Source organism: Gopherus flavomarginatus, chromosome 16 (assembly GCF_025201925.1).
Source record: "Gopherus flavomarginatus isolate rGopFla2 chromosome 16, rGopFla2.mat.asm, whole genome shotgun sequence".
Classification (NCBI taxonomy): Eukaryota; Metazoa; Chordata; order Testudines; family Testudinidae; genus Gopherus; species Gopherus flavomarginatus.
This window is the reverse complement of record NC_066632.1, coordinates 22418924-22444442: the sequence shown is the minus strand read 5'-3', so window position 1 is coordinate 22444442 and position 25519 is coordinate 22418924. Positions and strand designations below refer to the sequence as shown.

Sequence of the window (25519 nt, the reverse complement as noted above, 5' to 3'; positions counted from 1 at the left end):
ACACCCCCTCTGCCAGTGCTCCTCAATCCTGACCTGCAGCCCCACCTGCTGTCCCAGCCCTGGGATCCCCCTACACCCCCTCTGCCAGTGCCCCTCAATCCCGACCTGCAGCCCCACCTGTTATCCCAGCCCTGGGATCCCCCCACACCCCGTCTGCCAGTGCCCCTCAATCTCAACCTGCAGCCCCACCTGCTATCCCAGCCCTGGGCTTCCCCTCACACCCTCTAGTCTGGTGCCCCTCAATCCTGACCTGCAGCCCCACCTGCTTTCCCAGCCCTGGGCTCCCCCCACACCTTTTCTGCCGGTGCCCCTCAATCCTGACCCGCAGCCCCCCGCCCCTCTATCCCAGCCCTGGTTCTCTCTTGTGCAGACTGTCTGGACTGTGCTGACTGTTTCTAATCTGCCACCAGGAGACCCACCTCGGAATTTAGCTGGGGATGGGGGAGGCGGCTTGGGGTGAAAGACCAGTGCCCTGCCCCCCTGCGACAGGACCCCACATCCCCCTGAGGCCCCCCTGTTCTGCCCAGTCAGCAGCTGCCCCAGCTGATAAATGGGAGCTCGGTGCTGGGGGCTGATTTATGGCTCTGAGCATGGATGTGGGGAGGGGGGGAGGTGCAGTGGCGTGGGGGGATGCCAGGGCCAGGCTGTGATGAACTGCTGGAGATTCTCCCCCTGCTCATGATGGATTTGTTAGACTTTGAAATGTCTTGTCAGCATTAGCGTGCCAAGAATGGCCGGGAGGGGGGAGGGGCGCGGTGCGAGGGGGTGGCAGAGAGACCTAGAGGTGGGCTGAGACCGGACCCAGATCCGTGGAGGTGGGCTTGGATCAGCACCAGAACCATGGAGAAGGATCAGGATTGGGGCTGGGACCACACCCAGGTCTGTGGAGGTGGGCTTAGATCAGCACCAGAACCATGGAGAAGGATCAGGATTGGGGCTGGGACCACACCCAGGTCTGTGGAGGTGGGCTTGGATCAGCACCAGAACCATGGAGAAGGATCAGGATTGGGGCTGGAACCACACCCAGGTCCGTGGAGGTGGGCTTGGATCAGCACCAGAACTGCAGAGATGGGCCGGACTGTGATTAGGACTGGAACTTGAGCCGTCGAGATGGGTCGGGACTGGGACCAGAATCAGAACCAGGGGGGTGGACTGGAGCTGGGACCAGAGGTTCCCCACCTGGACCTCTTCACTGGGACTCTTGGCTCCCCTGGCTTCCCTCCTCCCTGCCCCGATGGTTCTGGCTCTTTGCTGGTTTGGGCCAGGGATGTGTGAGAACCAGCTCCTTGGATCTCAGCACCACTGACACCCATGGGTCCCACACACCCATCCAACCACGAGCCAGGGGGTGGGGGCAGCAGGGGCCAGGCTCCTGGGTCCCGCCCATCGCGTTGTGCCGGGTAAAGCTCGCTCACTGGCCCAGAGTGCAGGGTGGAGGGGCACACAGAGGCAAAGTAGATCCTAAGGGTGAGCAAACAGCCCAGGGATCTTGCCTCCCTTGGGCCGGATACTCACGGGCAGGAGGGGGGAATCAGGAAGGGAACTAAACCCCAGGACTGAGCAGCAGCCTCATGGGCTCCCCAAAGCCCCAGCTGCCAGAGGCTGTAGGGCAGGAAAGGCCACGGGCATTATCCAGGCTCACAGCTGCTGTGTTAACAGGGGTGGGGTGCAGAGAGGGACGAGGGGGGGGAATAGGGAGAGATGTGGTATAGAGTGGGGGAGGAAAGGGACAGGGATGGGGAGTTGGGGGTACGGGAGAAGGGGAGGAATCCCAGGGCGCTCTCGCCCCCCACAACTGCCAGTTCCAGGCCCATCTGGGGCTTTGCGGGGACAGCGGGATCCTGTGTGCGGGAAAGGAGGTTTCTAGGTCACGGCTGCCACGTGCAGCCCCCGCTCCAGCTCAGGTTATGGCAGCAGCTCCCAGAGCAGGCGTCAGCCTCCAGACTCTCGCCCCCTCCCCCACCCCGCACGCTGCTCCCCACAAAGCCCCGGGTGGGCGTGAGAACCAGGCTCTGTCCTGCCCAGCACGGGGCTCATTCACCTCCCACACGTGTCCCCTCGCGTGAGGCTGCAGCACTGGGTCCCGATCCTGCTTCCGTTGCCATGTTACCGTGCAGAATCGGGCCCCTCTGTGCTATACCCGCTGGGGGCACAGTGTGGGGAGGGGGGCATCCCTGGGGATGCTCCTCCCCCTCCCCTGTGATACACCCCTTCCCCACCCAGCACAGCCAGAGCTGGAAATCCACTGCCGGGAAAGTCTCTGATTGCATCAGAGTTATTCTGCTGTCAGGCCTCAGTGGGACAGGCGGGGGAGGAACCAGTGGCTGAGGAGAAGGAAGATACTTGTTATCATCAGCACCAAGGTCTCCAAACACTTGGCAAAGGTGGAGCAGTATCACTCTCCCCATCTTAACAGATGGGGAAACTGAGGCACAGAGCAGGCAAGTGTCTTGCATAGCAAATCGGAGTTGGTATGAGAACCCAGGAGTCCTGGTCCCCTTCCCTTCCCCTGCCCCAAACCACTAGATCCTCACTTCTTAGGGCTGGGAATAGACCCCAGGAGTCCTGACTTCCCTTCCCCCTGCTCTAACCCTCTAGTCCCATGCTGCTCTCAGAGCTGAGGATAGAACCCAGGAGTCCTGACTCCCAGCCCCACTACTCTAACCACCACCCCACTACCCTCCTCCACCCAGGAATAGAACCTAGGGCCAGAGATCTGATCTGACACCAGTGCAGCCACATTGACTTTAGCGAGTTTCTCCTGATTTACACCAGCCTACGTCTGGCCTCTGGTCGGGACTTGGGGGGAACCCCTGGGTGGTGAGACCTGTGGGCAGGAGCAGAGGGAGCCACGCGGTCTGTCTGTCTCAAGTGGCCTTGATAAAATCTCATACTGCCCTCCCACCTCGTCTTGGCCTCGGCAGAGGTGCTGGACGGTCCTATAGCAGTAGATTGCCCCCGCCCCAGCCCCTCTGTGTGTCTCCTATGGGCCTTGGTGCTGCTTCTGACCCACTGACCTAGTTACGGAGAGAAGTGGAGCAGAGACGTGCCAGGCAGGGGGTGATCTGGGCGGGGGAAGGGGGGTAGGCAAAGGTGCCTGTGGGGCCACTGGGGGGGGAGAGGGAGACATCAGCCAGTGGTGTGGGAGGGGCGCATGGGGGCTTATATAGGGGGTATGGCGTGCAAGGGGGGCTGGCTGAGCCGTGCCAGTCTAGACACACAGACACACAGGGAAACAGCTGCATCATGGGAGGCAGCGCTGCAATGCAGTGTGCTCTGGGGTGGAGTGCAGCAGTCAGCGCGGCCATGTAGAACAGGACATTTCTGTTACTACCTGCCACGAGTGGGGCCCTGCTGCATGCGCCACAACGGGAACTGTGGGTGGTGACAAGCCCCTCGTGCCACCTCCTCCTGCCTGTGCTGCTGGTTCGGGGGTGCTCACGAGTGCACGCCTAGTGTTTGCCCAGCTCACGGTCTCTCTCTTCCCCACCCTGCAGCAGTGCGCTTCGGGCGCATCCCCAAGCGGGAGAAGCAGCGCCTACTGGACGAGATGCAGAGTTACATGAACAGCCTCAATGAGGCCCCCATGGACATGGGGCTGGGGCCCGAGGGGGAGGCACCCCCCAGCCCCGATGCCCAGGAGGAGGAGGCCATCGGCGCCATCTCGCGGGCCTATCATGACATCTTTGTCAGCGGGCAGGACCGACTGGGCAAGCAGGCTGAGCCTTACCCCTCGCTCAGCTACGCCGACCAGCAACTCAATAACGGCTACGCCTACGGGCAGTACGACTCAGCTGGCCTGCCCCTCTCTGGCTACGGCACCTGCCCCCAGGAGGCCCCCAGCTACGTGGACAACGGGCCCCGCCGCTTCGGCAACGACATCTACCAGGCCCAGCAGGCCGGGTACCTGGCCAACGCCGGGCACTACCCCACCTTTGAGTACGGCTACTCGGAGGGCAGCCCCCAGAGGGCATGCCCCTGGCGCTCCACCACCAGCAGAGGCATTGTAAGTAGCTAGGCAGGACCCCCGATGGCAGGGGTTATGGGGGAGGGCATAGGCCCTCACCTGGGGGGAAGCAGGACTGGCTCAGCCGGGTGTCCAGAGGGGAAAGTGAGGCCTAGAGACAGGGAGTGACTGGCCCAGGCTCACTCAGCCAAGTCAGAGTTGGGATGAGAACCCAGGAGTCCTGGATCCCAATCTTCTCACCTTGTCCTAACTACTAGACCCCACTCCCTTCCCAGAGCTGGGAATAAAACCAAAGAGTCCTGACACCCGCATCCCCCTGCTCTAACCACTAGACCCTACTGTGATGCAGTAGGGAGCAGGGCAGATTGACCTGGAAATGGCTCTAGTTTTACTGGGACTGTCTGCATGGAGGATGGGAGAGCCTGTAACCTGAGCTGGGAGGGGGATGGGGCCAGGTGACACCTTTGCCCAGGAAACTGGACCAAGGCTGGGTGGGGTTTCACTTTGGAGTGGGCGAGGGAAGAGGAGGGAGCCCCCAAGTTTGGGGTTTAATCTCCCTGCCCCCCAGAAGGACCTGGCTGTGGGGTCCTGTTTGTGCCTACAAGCTCTGGTTTGGTGTGTGTTCCTGTCGTCTAATAAACCTTCTGGTCTACTGGCTGGCTGAGAGTCCCGGTGAACTGCAGGAACTGGGGGTGCAGGGCCCTGACTCCCCATCACTCCATGTCACTACCCGCCACAAAGGACCAGGAACAGAACCCAGGAGTCCTGCCTCTCAGACCCCACTCCCCTCCCAGAGCCAGGAATAGAACCCAGGAGTCTTGACTCCCAGACCCCCCCCCACTCTAACCATTAAACCCCACCCTCCCCTAGCCAGGAATAGAACCCAGGAATCCTGATTCCCAGACCCCCCGCGCACGCACGCACACGCACACACTAACCATTAGACCCCTCTCCCCTTCCCTAGCCAGGAATAGAACCCAGGAGTCCTGATTCCCAGACCCCCCGCGCACGCACACACACACACACACACACTAACCATTAGACCCCTCTCCCCTTCCCTAGCCAGGAATAGAACCTAGGAGTCCTGGCTCTCTCTAATTCCTAAACTGTTGCCATCTGATTGTATTCAAATCCCTCCACCTCTCCCTGCCCCGGAGTACATTCGGGTTCCCAGTGGAGTGAAGGGTGCTCTGCACCCCTCCGGATTGGGCCCCAGAGCCCCAGACCTGCGGCTGGATTGACACCAAGAAGCAACTTGGTTCTTAAGGGTTGGCTCCCCCTGCTGGGCAGCAGCGACGCGGCAGCACCCTCCAGGGCGGGTCTATCTCTTCAACCCCATATGTTGCCCCTCGGGCTCCCATACAATCTCCTTTGGGGAGACTCCCCCCACCCCAACAGTCTGAGAGGCCAGATCCGGCCAGCGGCAATCCAGAGTCACTGAGCCCCGCAAATGTGGACCCCCTTCCAAATCTGGATCTCATTCCTCCTACTCCCCCAAATTTCAGTCTGATTCTCCTGCCCCCCAGATCTGGCTCCAAGCCCCCCCAAATCTGGATCTGATTCCCCCATCCCCAACGTTTTCAGGGTGTTTCCATTCTGGAGTCCCAATCCAGGCCCACCCTGCCCAGGTTAGGAGGCTGGTGCTCCTCTTGCCCCTCCCTGTGTTGGTGACCCGCCTCGCTCTCCCCACCCAGGCGTGCCCGCTGAATGCCAGCCCATACAGCAGCAATGGGAACAGCAGCCAGCAGGTGTGGGAGGAGTTCTCCCAGTGCTTCACGCCCGCCGTCAAGGAGGTGGTGGAGTTCGCCAAGAGCATCCCAGGCTTCCAGTCACTCTGCCAGCAGGACCAGGTCATGCTCCTCAAGGCGGGCACCTTCCAGGTCAGTCAGATGCCCCGCCAGCCTGAATCTGGGCCTCTCCTGCCTGGAGCGTGGCCTTGGGTTGCACCTGTAGCTGTGGCCCCTGTGGTGTCGGGTCTGGTCTGTTCCCTTCACCCTGAGCTGATGCACACTGACTTGCTGGGGATATCAGAGGGAGCTGGGCGGCCATAAAGCCCGCAGGGAGAGAAACGCAGCTCCACCCAAGACTGGTGATGTCTGGGAGCCAGAAAGTGGGTGCCCCAGAGAGACCCCAGAGGAGAAACACAGGCTCAGTTACCCAGAAACTGTGACCTAAACTAGACAAATGAAGACTTGAAATAAAGCACAGATTGTTATGTGAGTGTAATTAACCATCGGCACAACTTTTACAGTCAATAAGTCCCAACATGGGGAGCAAATATTTTGTAGCGGGCGCTTCAGTCTAGCAGAGAAAGGTCTGACACCGGCCAATGGCTAGAAGTTGAAACTAGACAAGTTTAAACTGGAAATCAGGTGTAAATTTTTAACAGTGAGAGTAATTAACCGTTGGAACAATCTCCCAAGGGTCATGGTGGATTCTCCATCACTGGCAATTTTAAAATCAAGACTGGATGTTTCTCTAAAAGATCTGCCCTAGGAATTATTTGGGGGAAGTTCTCTGGCCTGGATTATCCAGGAGGTCAGACTAGATGATCACAATGTTCCCTTCTGGCCGTGGAATCTATGTGTGTGTCCCTGCTGCTCTCTGCTGGAGGGAGAAAGCCCTCATTTTGTGTGTGTGCGCCCCCTGCAGTCTGGAATCAGAACTATTGACCTGTGTGTCATAGTTCCCATACTGCTAACAACCATGGGGGAGTCGCCTCTAGCTCAGGGCTTTTGCAGCAGGAGGATTCAGCCAGGTTCTGCCCCTGCTGTCTAAGTGGCCATGATATGCTGAGCACTCAGGCTCAGCTCTGACCTCCTCCCCTCCCGCAGGTGCTGATGGTGCGGTTCTCCTCCCTCTTCAACCCCAAGGAGAAGGTGGTGACATTCCTGAGCGGCGAGACCTACTCGCTCTGCAGCCTGCGCTCCATGGGCATGGGCTGCCTGCTGGACGCCATGTTCGAGTTCAGCGAGAAGCTCGGCTCCCTCGGGCTGGATGCCCAGGAGATGGCGCTCTTCATGGCCGTCGTCCTTGTCTCAGCAGGTGGGTGCGTGCCCTGGGGCCAGTGAGGGGATCTCTGAGGCCGTGTCTCTCTCTCTCTCTCTCTCTGCAGACCACAGTGGGGAGAAGGCCGGCCCAGCCACAGCCACGAGCCACGTCAGCTACAATCCCCCTGCAAAGCCCGTCCCCAGTGTTTTGGGCCAGGTGTTCTGCACTAGGCAGGCTGGACCGCTGCTAAATGCCCTGCTGCCTGTTCTCTATGCTTGGTCCTGGGGGCAAAGACAATGACAGAGCGGGAATGCCCCATGCCCCTCGGGGATCCCACGTCCCAGTGCATGCAGCATGCTGATGTACATGGAGCTCAGCCTGCCTGGGACCTTCCAGATCCCACAGTGAACAGAACTGACTGTGGCAGCTCCCTGGGCTAGAGCTTTACCCAGGGAATCTTCTCCAGGTGTTCCACAGCCTGTGGGTGTTAGAGGTGGGGAAAGACCAAACTGGGCATCACTTTGTCCAGCCTGGTTTTAAATGCCCCATCCCTTCCCTCTGGAGACTTTTCCCCAGGCTGAGATCTGGGCATTAGGAAGCTTCCCCTCACAGTTTGTGAGCAGTTGTGTGTGTGTCATATGCTCTATACCGTTGTCATGGAGGGAGAGTCCCCTGCAGGGGGGACCGGTTTCTTTTTTTGGAAGCAGGTTGGGTATTAATGTCATGGCTCATCTGATTCATAGATCGCTCTGGCATCTCAGATGTGGATGCCGTGGAAATCCTTCAGGAGACCCTCATCCGGGCCCTGCGGACTCTGGTGACAAAGAAGCACCCCGACGACTCCACCCTCTTCCCCAAACTCCTCCTGCGCCTTCCCGACCTGCGGACCCTCAACAACCAGCACTCGGAGAAGCTCCTGGCCTTCCGGATCGATCCTTAAGCCAACCGGAGACGCCCGCCCTCCGAGCCTAGGGGGAAAAGGATCAAGAACAGTCACCGGACCCAGCGCCTCAGGCTGCATTTAGCTCTTTCGAAGATGAGGAAGGAGGGCTCTGGCGCTGCCAGGCAGCACGTGGCCTGTCGGAGCCGGGCTCTGCCAGCGCACGTCCCCCGACCCGGGGCGAGCGGGTTCAGGAGAAGAGTTCACACCTCCCGCGTGGCGCTCTCTGCAGCACAGCAAGGCCTGGAGAGCGAAGCAAACATGCGTCCGAACTGACCGCACCAACAAAGACAGAGTGTATATATGTGTATAGAATTCTCTCTCTGTATTGTCTTGAGGTTCTAGTCTGTATATAAGAACCTGGATATGTTGTACATACAGCGCATCAGTAGATCTTGGGGGGACGGCTCACCGCACTCATGTTTCATTTGATGACCTGGTTCCTTCTTCGGGTGCACGCTGTTTTATCCCATTCCTCTCCGCCTCCACCCTCCATCCGTACCAGCCCTCTCCTATGGAGAAAACAGCACAGATGGCTTGTGGAGCTGCGCTCTGTGGATGGCATAAGATAGACTGGATCAGGAAGTGATATGCAAGGAGCCTTTTTGTCAGGGATGGTAGGAGCACTCGTCTGGTCCCCAAATCCCGACCTGAGGCCAGACATAGGATGGTGTAAATCAGGAGAGACTCACTAAAGTCAATGCTGTGCTTTTTCCTGGCTGGTATTTTTTTAAAATGTCTCTTGCCATCAGGGCTTCCAGGGTGTTTTTGGAAGAGGCTTGGCTGGGCGGTGCTGTCTCTCAGAGGGGAGAGGTTGAAGGAGGCAGCTCTTGAGTGCAAGCACACTTCCATTAAATAAACAAATGGCTCTGTTTTGCTCCCATTCAGCCCTGCCCTAACCACTAGACCCCATCCCCAGGCCAGGAGTACTGGCTCCCATTCCTCACCCCATGGTCTAACCAGAATCATAGATTACTAGGGTTGGAAGGGATCTCAGGAGGTCATCTAGTCCAACCCCCTGCTCAAAGCAGGGCCAATCCCCAAATGGCCCCCTCAAGGATTGAGCTCACAAGCCTGGGTTTAACAGCCCAATGCTCAAACCACTGAGCTATCCCTCCCCTCCACTCCTCTCTCAGAGCCACAGTTACAACCCAAACATCCTAAATCCCATTTCCCTCATCCCAGCCACTAGACAATTCCCTCACCGCAGAAGAGAATGGCTCTGGTTTTGTGGGAGAGGTGGCACTTTAGACTGTTACAAGATGGAGACAAGTCTGGGGACCAAAAGTGGGGCCAAAGCTCCCCGGCATTGCATTTCGATACATATCAAATCCTGAAGGTCCACAGGGAGAGGGAACCCGCACATCAGAAGGGAGCACTTTATAGTTTGTGTTTGGTTCTTTGCCGAGCTCAGAACATCTGCAGGACGAGGGGGAGCCGGGTCGCGCCTCGGCTCCTGGCCCCACCGCTCTGTTCTTTGTTTTTTTTAAAAAAGAGCAACAAAACTTTGCACTTTTCTGAAAAATATAAATGTACAGAAAAAAATCAACTATCCCCTATCCCAACTCAGAGCATATCAGCAAAGGGATGCCCCCTGGGGCACGGCTGCTAAAAGCCCTAGTGCCTGGCAGTGGAAGAAGAGAAACGGTTTATTTTTGGTCTAATATTGAAGTGCAATAAATAAAATAAAGACTTGCTTAACGTTGAGCTGAGTGTCTACAGTTTGGTATTGTTGCTATTCCAGGTGCACCCCTCGCCGAGACCAGATCCACCTTGCACTAGGTGCTGTCCATCCATAGCCCCAAGTCCCCAGCTCCTGGAGTCATGGGAATCTATGACAATTTCAATTTTTCACAGTTTCTAGCTCTTGTGGTTGGGGAAAATATGACCTCCTAAGGGTCTGAATGCCTTACTGGCGAGGGCCTTATTATTTATGTTCCCACATACACAGGTGTAAATCTGGACTCACTCCAAATATTCACTGAGGTCGTTCAGATTAGCATTGGGCTTAGAGTGCAATTTTACCCTGTCGTGGTGATTTCTCTTTTCTCCCTTCTGTTCATTCCCTTACTGATTGGCCTACAGAGCCACCTGCTGGATGGCTGGCCATCAATCTATCCTCATGCACCCCCTCCTATCTATCTAGCCCATGGTATGGTATCTAAGCATATCAGTTATTCACTTTTGGGCTCAGTCTCTCTCCATTCCAGGGGGACAGAGTGCACTGAGTGATCCCCATTTTAAGAAAAGACAATCGATTGTGCAGCAGTGTGAATCTGGCAGTGTGGCCAACCCCAGCCATTCAAGCATCAAAGAGTCCAGCCCTGCCAAAATCATGCAATCGGCTTAAAATGCCTGAGGTTTTAAAAATACAATCATTTGGGGATCCTTTAGTTACTTTCAGGTTTTGTAGCCTTCAGGGATCCTGTTTTCCAGCTTTTCTCCTCAGCCACAAGGTGTTAGATATTGTCCAACAGCTCCGTCTTTGGAGGACACTGGCAGACATGGGGATTCCAAAGCCTCTCATTGAACTCATCGCAAGTTTCTACCACCAACAGGCCAAAGTGCAACCAGCAGGTTTTCCACCTGGTGCAGGTGAGACAAGGGTGTATTTTGCCCCTAAGGGTACGTCTACACTACAGGATAAATTTGAATTAGCTTAAACCGATTTTATAAAACAGATATTATAAAGTCGATTGTGCGCGTCCACACTAGGCACATTAATTCGGTGGTGTGCGTCCGTGGTCCGACGCTAGCGTCAATTTCTGGAGCGGTGGACTGTGGGTAGCTACTGTAAAATAATGAGGCCAATAACGTTGATTTGCGTCCACACTAACCCTAAATCGATATAGTAATATCGATTTTAGCGTTACTCCTCTCGTTTTGTAGGAGTACAGAAGTCGATTTAAAGAGCCCTTTAAATCGATATAAAGAGCAGTGTAGTGTGGACAGGTGCAGCGTTAAATCGATTTAACGCTGTTAAAATCGGTTTAACAGCGTAGTGTGGACCAGGCCTAAGACCCTTTAACATATATGCAGAATTTGTGATGATAGAAATGTACTTTTTTTTTTTTTTAATGAAGGCTGAATTCTCTCGTATTCACATGACTTCAGGAGCTGAGACTTTAAGAAAACACAAGAGTTGGTAACACTGCCATGAAGTCAATGGAGCTATGCTAGTGTCAAACCAGTGTTGGTGTGAACAGAATCAGGAGCAGAGATGGGTCAAAACCAGAGCCTCAAAGCTGGATCCCTCTGAATTTTGTGGGAGCGGGTTCTGATTCCAATACTTTCATCTGACCTTACCTTCGTGGCTTTGGTTCCAGGATGGGAATACTCCCAGTGCAGGCGCAATCTAGGACTGGGGTTGGCTGCCCTCCTTTGCAAGCTAAAATCCCAGGTGGGATGGTGGTGAAAATTCACCTTTGTTACCCCTCCCATGCCACACAGCAGAGGATCCAACCCTCCCACTCTGCAATGTCTCTTTGTCCAACACCCAGTCTGCAGGGCCAGCTCCAGGCACCAGCTTAGCAAGCAGGTGCTTGGGGCAGCCACTCCGGAGAGGAGCAGCAGGTACAGCTATTCGGCGGCAATTTGGTGGAGGGTCCCTCACTCCCGGTCGGAGCGAAGGACCTCCCGCTGACTTGCCGCAGATCGTGGCTTTTTTTTTTTTTGGCTACTTGGTGCGGCAAAACCCCTGGAGCCTGAAACCTTCACTGTCCTACTGTAGCGTCAGGGATCATTCTGCTGAGGAGGAAAACCAGGTGGTTTGGGAACATCTGCTCAGCTGTGAATGTTGCCCAGGAAGTGATTATCTGATGAGAGTACGTAAGCCCTGGTGGAGCCCACCCTGCAGACAAACATAGCAGCAATGGAGCCACTGACACACACAGCCAAATTCTGCTCTCACACTGGTGTAAATCTAGGTTAACTAGGCAAATCTAGGCTCACAATGAGGCATGCAAGGAGCCTCTGCTTCCTGAAAAAATGTCCCTTAATCTCTTTAGCTGGTTTTAGCCCAGTTTTGCGTGCCACTGCTGCCAATGCACTAAAACGGGTTGCTCTCTCCCATTTCTTGCGATTCTTAATGACATCTCATTTCCTGGCTCCAAAGAAGGGAGCATGATGCCACACCCGCCCTTTGAGTTGCAGCATTTGACCCCAGGGCAAAGAGACAGGCAGCCCCAATGGAGCTGGAGTCAAGTGCCCTAGCACACAGCAGCCAAATGGGGCTGTGCTGAGGGGAAAGCGCTTCGGAAGAACAAAGAGGAAAGACACTGTATGGTCCAGCAGCACGGCAGAGCAGGGATGGTGGGCCACAGGGTTCGATGTTCGCTGTCTGTATCACGGCCGAGCTGTTTGGATCTGAGGAGTCTGTGCTACTCCCAGGGGAAAGGAATCGATGGGACACTATTTAAGCTACATTTTTTAAATCTATTTCTTTACAAACGTGCTGGGTGAAGCCCTGGGGTCATACAGGGATCCTGATCTCTGCAGCACTGGGCTAGCAGGGGCTGGGAACGCTGTGGAAATATCTTCAGTCCCAGGAAGAGCAAGGGGCAGGCCTGGTGGTAGGCTGGAGAAGGAAAAGGATGAATGACGAGGTCCAGTGGTTATTATGGGACTAGCCCTGGAGATTCAGATTCAAGTTCTGGCTGTGTCGCTCGCTGGCTTCCTGTGTGACCTTGGGCAACTCACACAGAGCTTGTCTCTATGACCACGTACTGTGCGGCAAGCTGAGGTATAACTCTACAGATCTCTAGTCTTTAGCCTCTCTGTGCCTCAGTGTCCCATCTTTAACATGGGGGTAATAATACTTCTCAACCTCTTGGAGGGGGCAAGGTGGTTGTGAAGATAAATCCATTAATGATTGCGATGTGCTCAAAGGCTGCAGGAATGGGAGCCACGGAAGTACCTCAGGCAGATAAAAGGGGAGCACTCCCTGGCGGATCTTCCTGCTGACAAAATGCCGGCCTTGTTGCTATGCATGAGTAGGGTGACGTCATGACTCCAGGAGGCTGCGTGCTGCGATGGGAGGTGGTGCTTTGCTCCCTAGCCACTTATGTGCACCACACGGGCATTTTAAGGCCTCCCGGCCCTGCCACGTCACTGGGCTGCATCACGTGGCCACATTTTGATGGGGTCCTCGCTGGGCCAGGTCATCCCATTTCGGCGTCACATGACCACAGCTGTGGTGCCAGATCTGCACCCTGCTTTGCCCCTGCCCATGTTTGGACCGGGCCATACGGTGATGTCCTGCACCAGCAGCACCACGGCGACACTAGGATGTTGTGCGCCGTCACCACAGCGACGTGAGGATGTCATGAGCCATCACCATGGCAACGGTAGGACGTCATGCACCAGCACCATGGCAACGCTAGGCCAGCCTCATGGGCCCAACCCCCCACTCAGGCCCTGCAGGGGGGCGGGGCTCCTTGGGGAAGGGGTCACGGGTGGAAGCAGCAATGCTCGCCCTGTGGGCGGGGCCAAAGCCTCTCCCCCATCACGTGACCGCTCTCCAATATGGCGGCGCCCTGGGCTGCCTCGGACGGAGGCCGGTGGGGTGTCGCGGAAGCGGGTCGATCGGGGCCGGGCGCGTGTGAACGAGGCGGGAGGGCGCTGGCGAGGAGCCCCCCCCCCCCCCGAACGACCGGGGCAGGTGAGGGGCTGAGCGGGGAGCTGAACGCAGGAGAGACTGTGGGGAGGGGCTCGGAGCCCCTGGGAGGAGAGGAGGGGGAGTGGGGCCTCTGCGAGGAGTGGGGGGCTGGAGGGGGTTCTGGGGGGAGGCTCTGTGAGGAGTGGGGGGCTGGAGGGGGCTTTAGGGGGAGGCTCTCCAAGGAGTGGGGGGCTGGAGGGGGCTCTGGGGGGAGGCTCTGTGAGGAGTGGGGGACTGGAGAGGGTTCTGGGGGGAGGCTCTGTGAGAAGTGGGGGGGCTGGAGGTGGCTCTGTGAGGAGTGGGGGGCTGGAGAGGGTTCTAGGGGGAGGCTCTGCGAGGAGTAGGGGGCTGGCGGAGGGCTCTGTGGGAGGGAGAAGCTGTGAGGAGTGGGGGGGAGGGGAAGACTGGGAGGTGTGGGGAGCTGGAGTGGGATCTGTGGGAGAGTAGGCGGGCTGGAGGGAGCTCTGTGGAGGAGGGGAAGGCTCGAGGGTGCTCTCAGGGAAGAGAGAGACTGAGACTTTGGGGGGAGTGGGGAACTCGAGAGGGAGCGGAGCTGGGGTGTACGTTTTGTGTGGGAATGGAGAGTTAATTGGGGGTTCTGAGACGAGTCCTTGTGGGGGATCCTGGAATGCTGTGAGTGGAGGGGTTGGAATGGGAGGGATATGCTATGAGGAGTTCTGGGGATCCCTCTGAGCTGGGTGGAGCTGCCTGCCAGTGGGGGCTGTGGCCCCCAAGTGCTCTTGATGGGATTGAGACCATAACTCCACATGGTTCCCTGGCTCAGCTTTGCCCTTTTCCCAGGCTGGCTTGGGGAGATGCTGAGGTAGCTCCTCCTCTCCCTTCCCAAGCCCCCGTGTAAAGTGCTCTCTTCTGTTCAAATGTTTCCTGATGCTAACAGGGTTGCTCTTGGCACTTTGACCATGTTTTCAGCAGACTGTTTTTCTATTCTAGTGAGTTCCTCCAGAGCACAGGAGTCAATGTGGTGATGAACTGAACACACTGGCCCCCTAGCAACTGTACTAAGAGCAATCTCAAGCTCTTTCACATTTGATCTGTCCTCTGGCTTATCTTTGAGCTCAGCTGGGAGAGTGTTGGTCAGAGGAAAGCTTTGATGTCCTGTATGAATTTGCAGGGGGTTCTGAGACCAGAGCATAGACATCATCATTACAAGTTGCAGGTCTCAGCCCATAGGCTTAAAATTGAACAAAGTATGCAGGCTAACCTGCTCTTTCACTCCTTGAACAGAAGAATCCCTTCAGGTCAGTTTGGAGGCATGTGGGCAGAGGAACGCGGGTGATGCTAACTCTGCCCCAGCCTACGCTGTTCTTCCTCTATGACTAAACTGGACTTTTGCCTCCAGAGTTTTCAGTCTGGCACCTTTCACCATTGCTTTACGCGCCCCCCCCCAAAAAAAAGTCTCTTTAAAGAGCTACAAAGAAACTCAACAAGGGCATTTGAAGCACGGTTTAGAATAACATGAAGGAATGCAGATGCAAGGGGAGGCTTTATCGTGCCATACTCAGATTAAAGGAGTGGATGGTTCCAGGCACTTTCTGGCTATCTTGTAACATACAGGAGACCTAAAGGAAGCCACTCTATGGTAATCTCTGTGAGGGTTGGCTGTGGAACTGGTGCCAGTTATTGTAGTTTTTCTTTAAAAATGTGCCAAGTTGAGAGTTAAAATCTCTGATTTAAGTGTCTCCAGTGGATCTTTCTTTCAGGAACCCAGTCGTAGAGCTACAAATATCACACAGCAGATTACATGTTGTTGTTGTTGTTTTCCTCACTGTAACTGTTATCCTCCCATGTGACTTGAGGCTAGGAAAACAGAATGTGATTTTTTCCTGGCATTGATTTGTGGCTTTAGCTACTCTGTCCAACAGTCTGTTGGTACCAAGACCGTTACATCCATTCACAGTGAAGAAGTATCAAAGATCATTAAACCAATTGTACCATCTGTGGCCTTGTCTCCACTACCGTATGTTATTGTGTTACTACATAATTGCATAGAGTCAAGTTAGCTGACAGTGTAAGTCCCATGATTTTGAGATCAGTGTAGATAAGGACAAGTTGGAGTCAATGTTGTTGCTAGATGAGGTTAAACCCCGGGGGTACAATGGGGGGAAGGTCTTTATCACACAGAGTAAGAAGGCTGATCTAGTCATGTGTGGTGAGGCCACTGGCCTGGGATTCAGGAGACCTGGTTTCAATTCCAGCTCAGACACAGACTTCTCGTGTGACCTTGGGCAAGTCACTTAACTTACATCAAAGAGATCTGAACTGCTGTTGGGATTTGAGGGCCCTTATCGAGAGAGGGATGACAGAATACAGCAAGTTCAGATGATGGTTCATATTTTGAATATTTGCAAATATGCGGTTGAAGGGAGGCAGATGAAACAGCCAGAGGGAATCCTAGGAATTACCCCTGTAGGATGGTCTAAGTGCCTAAATCACCTAGTCAATATCTCTCAGTCCTTGGCTCATGCAGGATAGCTCCCTGCAATGTATTCACTGGGTTTTATCCTGTCTAGTTCTAAACATCCTAAGCAATGAGGCTTCCAGTACTTCCCTTGGGGAGATTCTTCCACAGCCTGAGAGATCGCAGTCCCAGAAAGGTTTCCCTAATTCCCAGCCCAAGTTTCATGGGAGCCTGAGGTTAATCTCCAAGCAAAAAGCCTGTTCGACAGCAGCGCAAACTTTGCGCTCAGGGCTGCTGCTCCTGCTGACAGTCATAAATCCAGTAAAGGTGGCTCTCCCGTCTGTGTCTCACTGCATGTTATTCTCTTCTTTCAGGTGCTCTGGAGTAGACCCCAGGGGATGCACATGATGTTTTGAGGCACCATGCTATTCACTGCATATGTCGCCTTTGCTGTCCTGCTGGCAATATGCATGGGTTTGGAGTTCTCCGCCTGCCGCGCCAAGCTCGCTGGCAGCACCTGTACCAACCCTGCCTTCCTGCAGTTCCAGCTGGACTATTACCAAGTGTATTTCCTGGCCCTGGTGGCTGACTGGCTACAGGGCCCCTACCTCTATAAACTCTACCAGCACTATCACTTCCTGGAAGGCCAGATCGCCATAATATATGTCTGCGGCTTTGCCTCCAGTGTGCTCTTTGGACTGGTCTCCACTTCCTTGGTTGACTGGCTGGGCCGCAAGAAATCCTGCATCCTCTTCTCCCTGACCTACTCAATCTGCTGCCTCACCAAGCTCTCTTGGGATTACTTTGTGCTGGTAGTGGGGAGGATATTAGGGGGGTTGTCCACAGCCCTGCTGTTCTCCGCCTTCGAGGCGTGGTACGTGCACGAGCATGTGGAACGGCATGACTTCCCAGCAGAGTGGATCCCGGCCACCTTCTCGAGGGCTGCTTTCTGGAACAATGTCATTGCGATCGGAGCGGGGGTGACGGCCAACTTCTTTGCTGAGTGGTTGGGCTTGGGCCCCGTGGCCCCATTCATGGTCTCCATCCCCTTCCTCATGCTGACAGGCATCTTCGCCATGAAGAACTGGGATGAGAACTATGGCAAGAAGCGGGCACTGTCCAAGACTTGCGTCAATGGTTTGAAGTGTCTCCTGTCTGACCGGCGTGTCTTGCTCTTGGGCACTATCCAGGCCTTGTTTGAAAGCGTCATCTACATCTTCATCTTCCTCTGGACACCCGTCCTCGATCCCTACAACCCATCTCTGGGCATTGTCTTCTCCAGCTTCATGGCTGCCAGCATGGTGGGGTCATCGCTGTACCGTATTGCCACCTCCAAGAGGTACCACCTCCAGCCCATGCACATTCTCTCACTCTCTGTCTTGATGGTATTCTTCTCCCTCTTCATGCTGACCTTCTCCACCAACCCTGGGCAGGAGAACCCTTCTGAGTCCTTCCTGGCCTTTTTGCTGATTGAACTCTCCTGTGGGCTGTATTTCCCTGCCATGGGCTTCCTCCGGCGGAAGGTGATTCCAGAGAAGGACCAGGTGGGTGTCATGAACTGGTTCCGCATGCCCCTGAACCTGCTGGCTTGCCTCGGCATGCTCATCCTCCATGACAGCGACTACAAGACGGGTACCAGGAACATGTTCACTATATGCTCTGTGATGATGTTGATGGCATTGCTGGCCGTTGTTAGCCTCTTCACCGTGGTCCGGAACAACGCAGAGCTCAGGGTGCCTAGCCCACAGGGGCATAATGAGCTGTCCTCCCCGGAGCTCTGATCACGTGCCCAGCACGACTGCCCCCCTATCTCCCCCCCAGTACAGTCTCCAAAAGCTTAACACTTCAAATACCATGACTCTGGGCTAGAGGGGAGGACTCTGTAAGTGAGAGAGAGACTGTGGAAAGGACAGCTGCTCTGAGGACTGGTCTTTGGGTATTGGGGGCGGTCCTCTGTTTTAACTTTCACTTGGGAAAAACGTATTGTTTCAAACAAAACTTGTATAAATCACAAGCAGCCTGGTGATCCCCCAGCAAGTATCGTTTGTTCCTTCCCACCCTGGAGTGCCTGCATCCAAAACTTCTTAACCCAGGCCTGCAAACCCTGGGAGTCTCCTGCATCCTCTATTCTGTAGCTGCCACGTTTGGAGGTGGCGAGGAGAGGCCAGGTGGGAGCACATGTCATAGCTGCTTGGCTCCTCGCTTTTGCCGGTGGGAAAACAAGGAAAGAGACTCTCTTCACATGTTGGAGGTATTGACCCCAGTTACTGCATGAGCCAAACTCCTTCATTCTATTTTTTTTTTTAAATAAAAAAGAAATAAAACTCCTTGGAGAAAAACTCTCCTGCGATTTTATTCCTTTGTGTCCTGAACGGAATGGAAATTTAATTATTCTTAAGGTTGTTGGTTCAAGGGCTGCAGATCCACCTTCGCTTCACTTGGATTTGTTGGGGCCAAGTGATGACGCGTGGGGGGGGGGTAGGGGGCTGCTATTGATTAGGATTTTACTTCAGGCGGATATTAACCCCCCTTTCCCAACACCCTGTTAGATAGGAATTGAGAACTGAGTTTGCCGATGCCTACGTTCTGTATGCAGCTGGCTGTGATGGAGTACCTGGTTCAGGAAGCATCTAGCTCTCTGCCACAGCATGAATATTGAATAGACAGTTCCTCTCAGCAACTGCGACCTCAAACCCAATCTGGAGTCCTGAGCACGCTACATCTTAGAACAGCGAGTCTGACGTGTGTGGTGGCATGGTTGTCTCTGAACATGCCTGGGTTCCCATGGAATGTGGTTAAGACTTGATCAAGAGCCAAGGCAGCTGATGACAAAGTTGCCCTTGCCAGTCAGGCAGGCGTATACTTGTCTGCCTGTATCCAGTTCAGTAGTTTCAGGTGAAACTAGTTTGGCCAGTCCTCCATGGCCGAATGCGTTGCCCTGTGGGTTGCTGGTGCTGCTCTTTGCCTGTCCTCTGGGCACTCTGCCCCCTTCTGCGTTAGTTTGGGATAGATGCCCATCTATTCCCAGAATGCGCTAATGCAAATAGGCTTTGGCGGGGTGGTAGGTGTGGCCACCTAAACAAGGTTGAAGTTGTGTTGGGGACATGGGGGGAGGGGCAAGAAAGATGCCAGGACTCCCGATTAAACCATGTTTGTAAGTGGACTGGAGGAGTGTCAGGAACTGATTACAGAAACATGACTGTACTCAGAGCCTTAAGGGTGCAGCGTGCTGGTCCATCTTAGTTAAAGGGGCACTGTAGTCTTGGGTCTATCAAGAGTAAAAAGTGAAGCCTTGCTCCAGCAGCTTGCTTTCCCCTACAGGGAGCGCCCCCTTCCTGTTTCATGGTGAGTGACAAGTTAATGATCTGTGTCACCCTGAAGTGCTGTGCACAGAACGACTCTTGCTAATTTAAAACTCCCATTGCAGCTCCCCCTACCGGGATGCGTCACCATGCGCTTTTCAGTGCCCCCCTGCCTCTGAAGGCGACCCCTGTATGATGAAGGGGAAGGGTGGCTAGGACAGTTCAGTTCCCTGCTGTGCCACAGACTTCCTGTGAGACCTTGCCGGCCCGTAGAATGGGGATAAGAGCCCTGCCCTGCCTCACAGGGGGATTGGGATGTGTCCTGGATCCCCAGGAGCTGTGCTACGCCCCAGTGTTTAAACAGTCCCTTGAAGGAGCCCCTTCAGTTAGCCAGACCCCCAAGGGGTCCCATTCTTCCTTAAGGATTGGCCATGTGGCCTCAACACCTCTGTGTAAGTATATCTTAGCGGTGGTGGATTTTTCCACTAGATACCCTAAGGCAGCTGCTCTGTCTGATATAGAAGCTGAGACAGTGGCAAGAACCCCGCTCACTATAGTCAGCAGAGTTGATTTCCGTAAGGAGATTTTGTCTGATCAGGGGGCAAACATTGTGTCACAGTTATGGAAGGTATGAGGCATAAAACAACTTAAGACTGTCCCCTATCGCCTCCAGGCCAATGGGTTGGTGGAAAGGTTCAATGGGACCTTAAAATCCATGCTGGGAATCTATGCCAAGAAAAGAAGCCAAAGTTGTGATGAGTGGTTGCCATTCCTGCTGTAGGCTTACAGGGAGGTACCCCAAGAATCCATAGAATTTTCTCCCTTTGACCTTCTATATGGAAGAAAAGTGAGGGGACTCCTCAATCTCATTAAAGACATACGGAAAGGGTGCCCAGATTGGCATAATAGGCAGGCTCAGTGGTATCTCAGCACATCAGGCGGCATCCCGTCACTGTCTGTATTACAAAACTTGTGCTATGCTTCTGGGTGACACGCCCAGATAGTTTGGCATCAGCACAGCCTAGCCTGCTTGATGGCCCATTAAGGACCATGAGCTATACAATTGACCCATTGAGAGAAAGCAAGAGATATGCCTTATGACTCAACAAGGCATATGATGGGGTATGCCCTGACCTTGGCATTTCCAGTGAGGACTGCTCCAGGCATCCCGGTCACAGTGGGGAGATGGGAAAGGGACGGGGGAATTTGGTGGAGGAGGGAATGGGTGTGTGTGCACAGATCCTCTGGCATGCGGGTAATGGAGGGATCACAGTGACCCAAGCATGGGGAGGAGGGTTTGGAGTTGTACAGAGCCCCTGGCATGGGGGAAAGGGGAAATGTGGGACATATAGAGCACAGGGCACAAAGTGGAGAGATTCCCTGAAGTAGAAGTGGTTGGGAGATTGGCAGGCAGGGAGTTTATGGGGGCCGGAGGGAGGGATGCAAGGAGCCCCATGTGTGCAATCAACTCGGCTTGCAGGAGTGACAAACTGTGTCCCCTCTAGTGCTATGTATGAAATATGGACCAGTCCCTACAGCTCCTATCCCAAGCCTAGCGGAGATCTGGGGGGAAGGGGACACATTGCACACTCAGGTTTGCACAGTGGTAGGCCCGGCTGATGGTGCTGGTGCACACGATGAGTTTGCGCACTCGAGCTTTGCACGGGGCACACACTGGAAGGAGTTTAACTGCAAAACGCAACCCGCCCCTCCCCCCGAACTGCTAACTCTCCGCCACAGCGACCCTGAACTACGATCCCCAGCATGCAGCGAGGCAGGAAGGGGCGGGGCACGGGGCGCCGCGGGCTGCTGATTGGCTGGGGCGGAGATTTGAACCGGCCGGGCGCGGGGGTAGGGAGGCTGCGGCTTCGGTTGCTCTTACCCTCAGCCCCTCCCGGCTCGCTGTGGGCGGGGGCCCTCGAGAGGGAGCGCGCACCGTGGGGCCAGCGGGCGCTGGGAGGAGCCCCGTGGTAGGGCAGGAAGGGCCAGGGAGCTGGCTGGGGGAGGGTGGGAGTGGGGGGAGGTAAGTGGGGGGGCTGGAGACTGGGGAGGGGTGGGAGTGGAGGGGCTGGAAATTGGGGGAGGGGTGGGAGTGGAGGTAGTGGGGGGAGGGAGGCTGGAGACTGGGGGAGGGGTATCAAGAGTATGTGGGGAGGGGTTGGGGTGGGGGTAGGTAAGTGGGGGGGGCTGGAGCCTGGGGAGGGGTGGGAGTGGGGGTAGGTAAGTAGGAGGGGGGCTGGAGACTGGGGGAGGGGTGGGAGTGGAGGTAGTGGGGGGGGAGGGGGGCTGGAGACTGGGGAAGGGGCTGGAGACTGGGGGAGGGGTATCAAGAGTATGTGGGGGAGGAGGGCTGGAGACTGAGGGAGGGGTATCAAGAGTATGTGGGGGAGGAGGGCTGGAGACTGGGGGAGGGGTATCAAGAGTATGTGGGGAGGGGTTGGGGTGGGGGTAGGTAAGTGGGGGGGCTGGAGCCTGGGGAGGGGTGGGAGTGGGGGTAGGTAAGCGGGGGGCTGGAGACTGGGGAGGGGTGGGAGTGGGGGGGCTGGAGACTGGGGAGGGGTGGGAGTGGGGGTAGGTAAGTAGGAGGGGGGCTGGAGACTGGGGAGGGGTGGGAGTGGGGGTAGGTAAGTAGGAGGGGGGCTGGAGACTGGGGGAGGGGTATCAAGAGTATGTGGGGAGGGGTTGGGGTGGGGGTAGGTAAGTGGGGGGGCTGGAGCCTGGGGAGGGGTGGGAGTGGGGGGGCTGGAGACTGGGGAGGGGTGGGAGTGGGGGTAGGTAAGTAGGAGGGGGGCTGGAGACTGGGGGAGGGATGGGAGTGGAGGTAGTGGGGGAGGGAGGCTGGAGACTGGGGGAGGGGTATCAAGAGTATGTGGGGGAGGAGGGCTGGAGACTGGGGGAGGGGTATCAAGAGTATGTGGGGAGGGGTTGGGGTGGTGGTAGGTAGGCGGGGGAGGGGGTATTGGGGTCGGTAGGTGTGGGGGAAGGGGTGGGGTGAGGGGGTACTGGGGGTAGGTAGGTGGAGGAGCGGCATCTGGGAGCGAGGGGAAGGATGTGGGGGGGCTTTGGGAGGGAGCTGTATAGGAAGGGATCTCAAGGAGCTGGGTCTGAGTGTATGGGGGTATTGGGAGAAGGTGTAGGGTGAGGAAGACCCCACTGGCTCTCAGCAGGCAGTGCAGAGCCAGGCAGGATTTTGCTCTGGTGGTTCTCAAAGTGGGCCGGGATCCCATTTTAATGTAGTTGCCAGGGCTGGCTTAGATGTTCTGGGGCCAAAGCTGAAGCCTGAGGGCTTCAGCCCTGGGTGTCAGGCCTCCGGTTCAGGCTCCCTATCTGGGGCTGAAGCTCTTTGGGCTTTTATGGTGAGGCCCAGGCTTTGCGCCCCCTCCCCCACAGGCGGCAGGGCTCAGGCAGGCTTAGGCTTTGGTCCTCTCTCCTGGGGTTTGTGCAGTAATTTTTGTTGTCAGAAGGAGGTCTCGGTGCAATGAAGTTTGAGAACCCCTGAGCTAGGCTGCTGGCGGCTTAACAAGGGTCAGTCACAAGGGATAGTTGAGAAGGATCTCCCTGGGCCCACTCATAAGTGGGTCTCAGGGGAACTAGGGTGATGGTGGGGAGGTGGGAGCAGGATGGTACTTGGCAGGGTCAGTGAAACGGCCTGATGAGACAAGCATCGTCATTCAACACTATAGAAGTTCTGATCTAGCTTGCTGCGTACTGGAGTGTGGGAAGATGAGAGGGCAGTGAGGGATAAGAATCTCTGAGTATAGAGAACTGGGTTGGATGTGTTGTTTTCACCCACATTAGGCCAGCATAGGAAACCTAGAGAGGCTCTCTGTGCAATGGGTCTTTACACACACTGGCGTTTACAGAATTAAGTGGCTCACAGAGTTCAAGGCCAAAAAGCATGACTAGATCTTTTAGAGAATGCGATCCAATTACTCCAGTATTATGGTTCATTCTTCCTTGCTACAGGCCAGAAGTAGGATGAAGCGCCTAAAAGGAACCGATTTTATGGCACGAATCAGCAATTGGGAGGAGACACGGATGCTGCTGTTGGAACTGAAGGTGAGACTGCAAGAGAAGACCTCTGAAACCTCTCTCTGTGGGAGAAGTGGACATCTAAACTGTTCTCTGGGTCAGACCCTTAGTGAGAAGTGTGGGCAGGGGAAATGTTTGGCATTAACTACCAGAACCAGAGGAGGCATTGTACATGGATGCACAGTTGAGGAATGCGGCGTGTTCCATACTCCCTTGTTGTAGGAGTGCTTGGGGTCACAGCAGTGGACTGGGGGTCAGGACTCCTGGGTGCTATCCCCAGCTCCACTGCTGACTCAGTGTAACTTCTCAATGGAAGCTGCTTTCCTTCTGTGCCCCAGACTCTCCATCTGAAGAACAGGACCAATATTGTCCTGGGACGGGGGTTGGAAGGCCTAATATGAAAATGCTCTGAGATCATCCAATAAAAGGTGCATATCAGTTGCACTAACCATCTTGTTTCCTTTCAGGAAAGCCTTGCCTGTGCCCCAGAAGACCCAGCCAGCACAAGCAAGCTCTCCTGGCAGAGCACGGTGTGTGATAAAATCCTGCGGGCTTGCATCCACTGGCTGGGACTAAGCAGGAATTGCCTGGCACACTTTGAAAGCCTCTTGGACCTGGCTGAGCTGGCATGCCAGGGTTATATAGCAGCCGGCCCCCAGCATGTTCCCCTTTACCTGGAGAAAATCCTCTACCACCTGCTGAGGAACATTGCCACCCAGGGAGCCTATGATGCCTGCTTAAGGTTTGCTGGTCTGCTCTATGCCAACCTGGCAAGGTGCCGGCCCCCAGAGGTGCCTGCTGAAGACTTTGAGGCCATTGCCAAGAGCAGTTTCAGCGTGCTGTGGAAGAGTGCAGATGCTCTTGCTAAATCGGGCCAGGCACCAAGGGAGAGCAAGGTGGTGCTTTCAGGCCGGCTGCAGGCCGTGCGCTTTCTGGTCTTTCTGGAGGAAGACTGCTCAGCCCAGCTGCCCTTGGAGCCCCCATTCTTTACCTCCCAAGTAGCTCGTCAAGCTGCAGCTGCTGCTGTGATGTTTGAGGCCCAAAGGACCCCCCTGACCAAAGAAGATGCCTGCTTCTTCAGCAAGCAGCTTGCTTGCCACCTGATCGCAGCCCTACTGGATGGGAGGAGTGCAGGGGAGCCCTTACCCCTGCAGCGGTCCCTGTGCCTGTTCGAGCTCACCTTGGAGCGATGCCGGCGTCTCTGCAAGAGCAGCTGCTTTGGGGAAGGCAAAGAAGCAATAGACCAAGCCCAGGGCTTCCTAGAAGGAGCTGGTGACATCAGGAGGGGCTTTGGTGCTGCTCTGGGTCTCGTTCGTGCCGGAGTCCAGCTGAACCAGGTGTTAGCACTGGGTGAGAGTCGGGCTGGGCTGCCCCTCTCCCAAGCTGCTGCAGCTCTGAGCTGTGCGTCTGGAGTCCCTGAGCCCCTGCCCAGGGTGCTGGGTGAAAGCTGCCAGTTCATTGTCTCCTCCCTAAATGGGTACGTGAAGAAGAGCAAGCGGAGGCTGTTCAGCCTGGAGGACATCCTTGGCCTTTCCACTTTCATGGAGGGTTATTCCTGGCTTCTCCATAGGCTGCTGGATAGCGTGAGTAAAGCTTGTGATTTAGGGGCTTCCCTAGGTGGGGTGGGGCCTGAGACACAAAGGGTTGTGCCAGGGTTTCATCTGGGTTTTGTACACAGCCTGGGAGTGCAGCAAAGATTAGGCCCATTGGCAGCTGGGATCTTTCGAGCTCCAGGGCTCTAAAGCCCAAGCTGGCATTAGGCTGGGGATTGCGTGTGACTGAGGTGCCACTTCTGCAGTACACTAGCATTGCACCGCAGAAAGGAAGCGTGCTCTTTGGGTAAGTCTACGCTGCAGCCAGAGGTTTAAGTTTGAGCTCAGGTAGATGTACCTGCACTTGCTTTGATCGAACTAGTGCACTAAAAATACCAGTGTAGCCACAGTCAAGCTGCCTCAGCACAATCCTGCCCGAGGCCCTAAGAAGTATGTATCTGAGCTGCTAATGTCTGCTGCTGCCCATGCTGCAGCAACGCTGTTTTTAATGTGTCGATCAAAGCTAGCGTGTGTCGGTCTCCCCAAGATGGAAATTACACCTCCAGTTGCAGTGTAGATGTCTCCTCTGTCTGGGAATCTGCCTTCCAAAATCTAACCTGCTAGGGTGCACAGGGCTGTCTCCATCTGCTGACAAATGCAAACTTCCCTCCTCCGTGAGC

The 25519-nt window shown here is 55.4% G+C and overlaps 3 protein-coding genes across 7 annotated transcripts in view; all 3 read left to right on the top strand.

Moving 5' to 3' along the window:
• Window positions 1–9605, top strand: part of LOC127035135 (nuclear receptor subfamily 1 group D member 1-like) — a 33191-nt gene extending 23586 nt beyond the window's left edge. For all 3 annotated transcript variants that reach the window (XM_050924621.1, XM_050924619.1, XM_050924620.1), the window contains 4 exons: window positions 3498–4006; window positions 5662–5847; window positions 6802–7012; window positions 7702–9605. In XM_050924621.1, the coding sequence (XP_050780578.1) occupies window positions 3498–4006; window positions 5662–5847; window positions 6802–7012; window positions 7702–7898 (1103 nt within the window). In that variant the 3' untranslated portion in view covers window positions 7899–9605. The remainder of the gene's footprint in view (window positions 1–3497; window positions 4007–5661; window positions 5848–6801; window positions 7013–7701) is intronic.
• A 6742-nt stretch (window positions 9606–16347) lies between these two features.
• Window positions 16348–18315, top strand: MFSD5 (major facilitator superfamily domain containing 5). The gene has a single exon (XM_050924599.1). The coding sequence runs from the start codon at window positions 16396–16398 to the stop codon at window positions 17752–17754; it is 1359 nt and encodes a 452-aa protein (XP_050780556.1). The 5' UTR covers window positions 16348–16395; the 3' UTR covers window positions 17755–18315.
• Window positions 18316–19234: 919 nt separating this feature from the next.
• The window catches only part of ESPL1 (extra spindle pole bodies like 1, separase), a 30195-nt gene continuing 23910 nt past the window's right edge, over window positions 19235–25519 (top strand). Inside the window, exons 1-3 of one of the 3 annotated variants that reach the window (XM_050924623.1) lie at window positions 19235–19318; window positions 23242–23334; window positions 23775–24890. In XM_050924623.1, the coding sequence (XP_050780580.1) occupies window positions 19316–19318; window positions 23242–23334; window positions 23775–24890 (1212 nt within the window). In that variant the 5' untranslated portion in view covers window positions 19235–19315. The other 2 variants (XM_050924624.1, XM_050924625.1) reach the window with 2 other exon arrangements.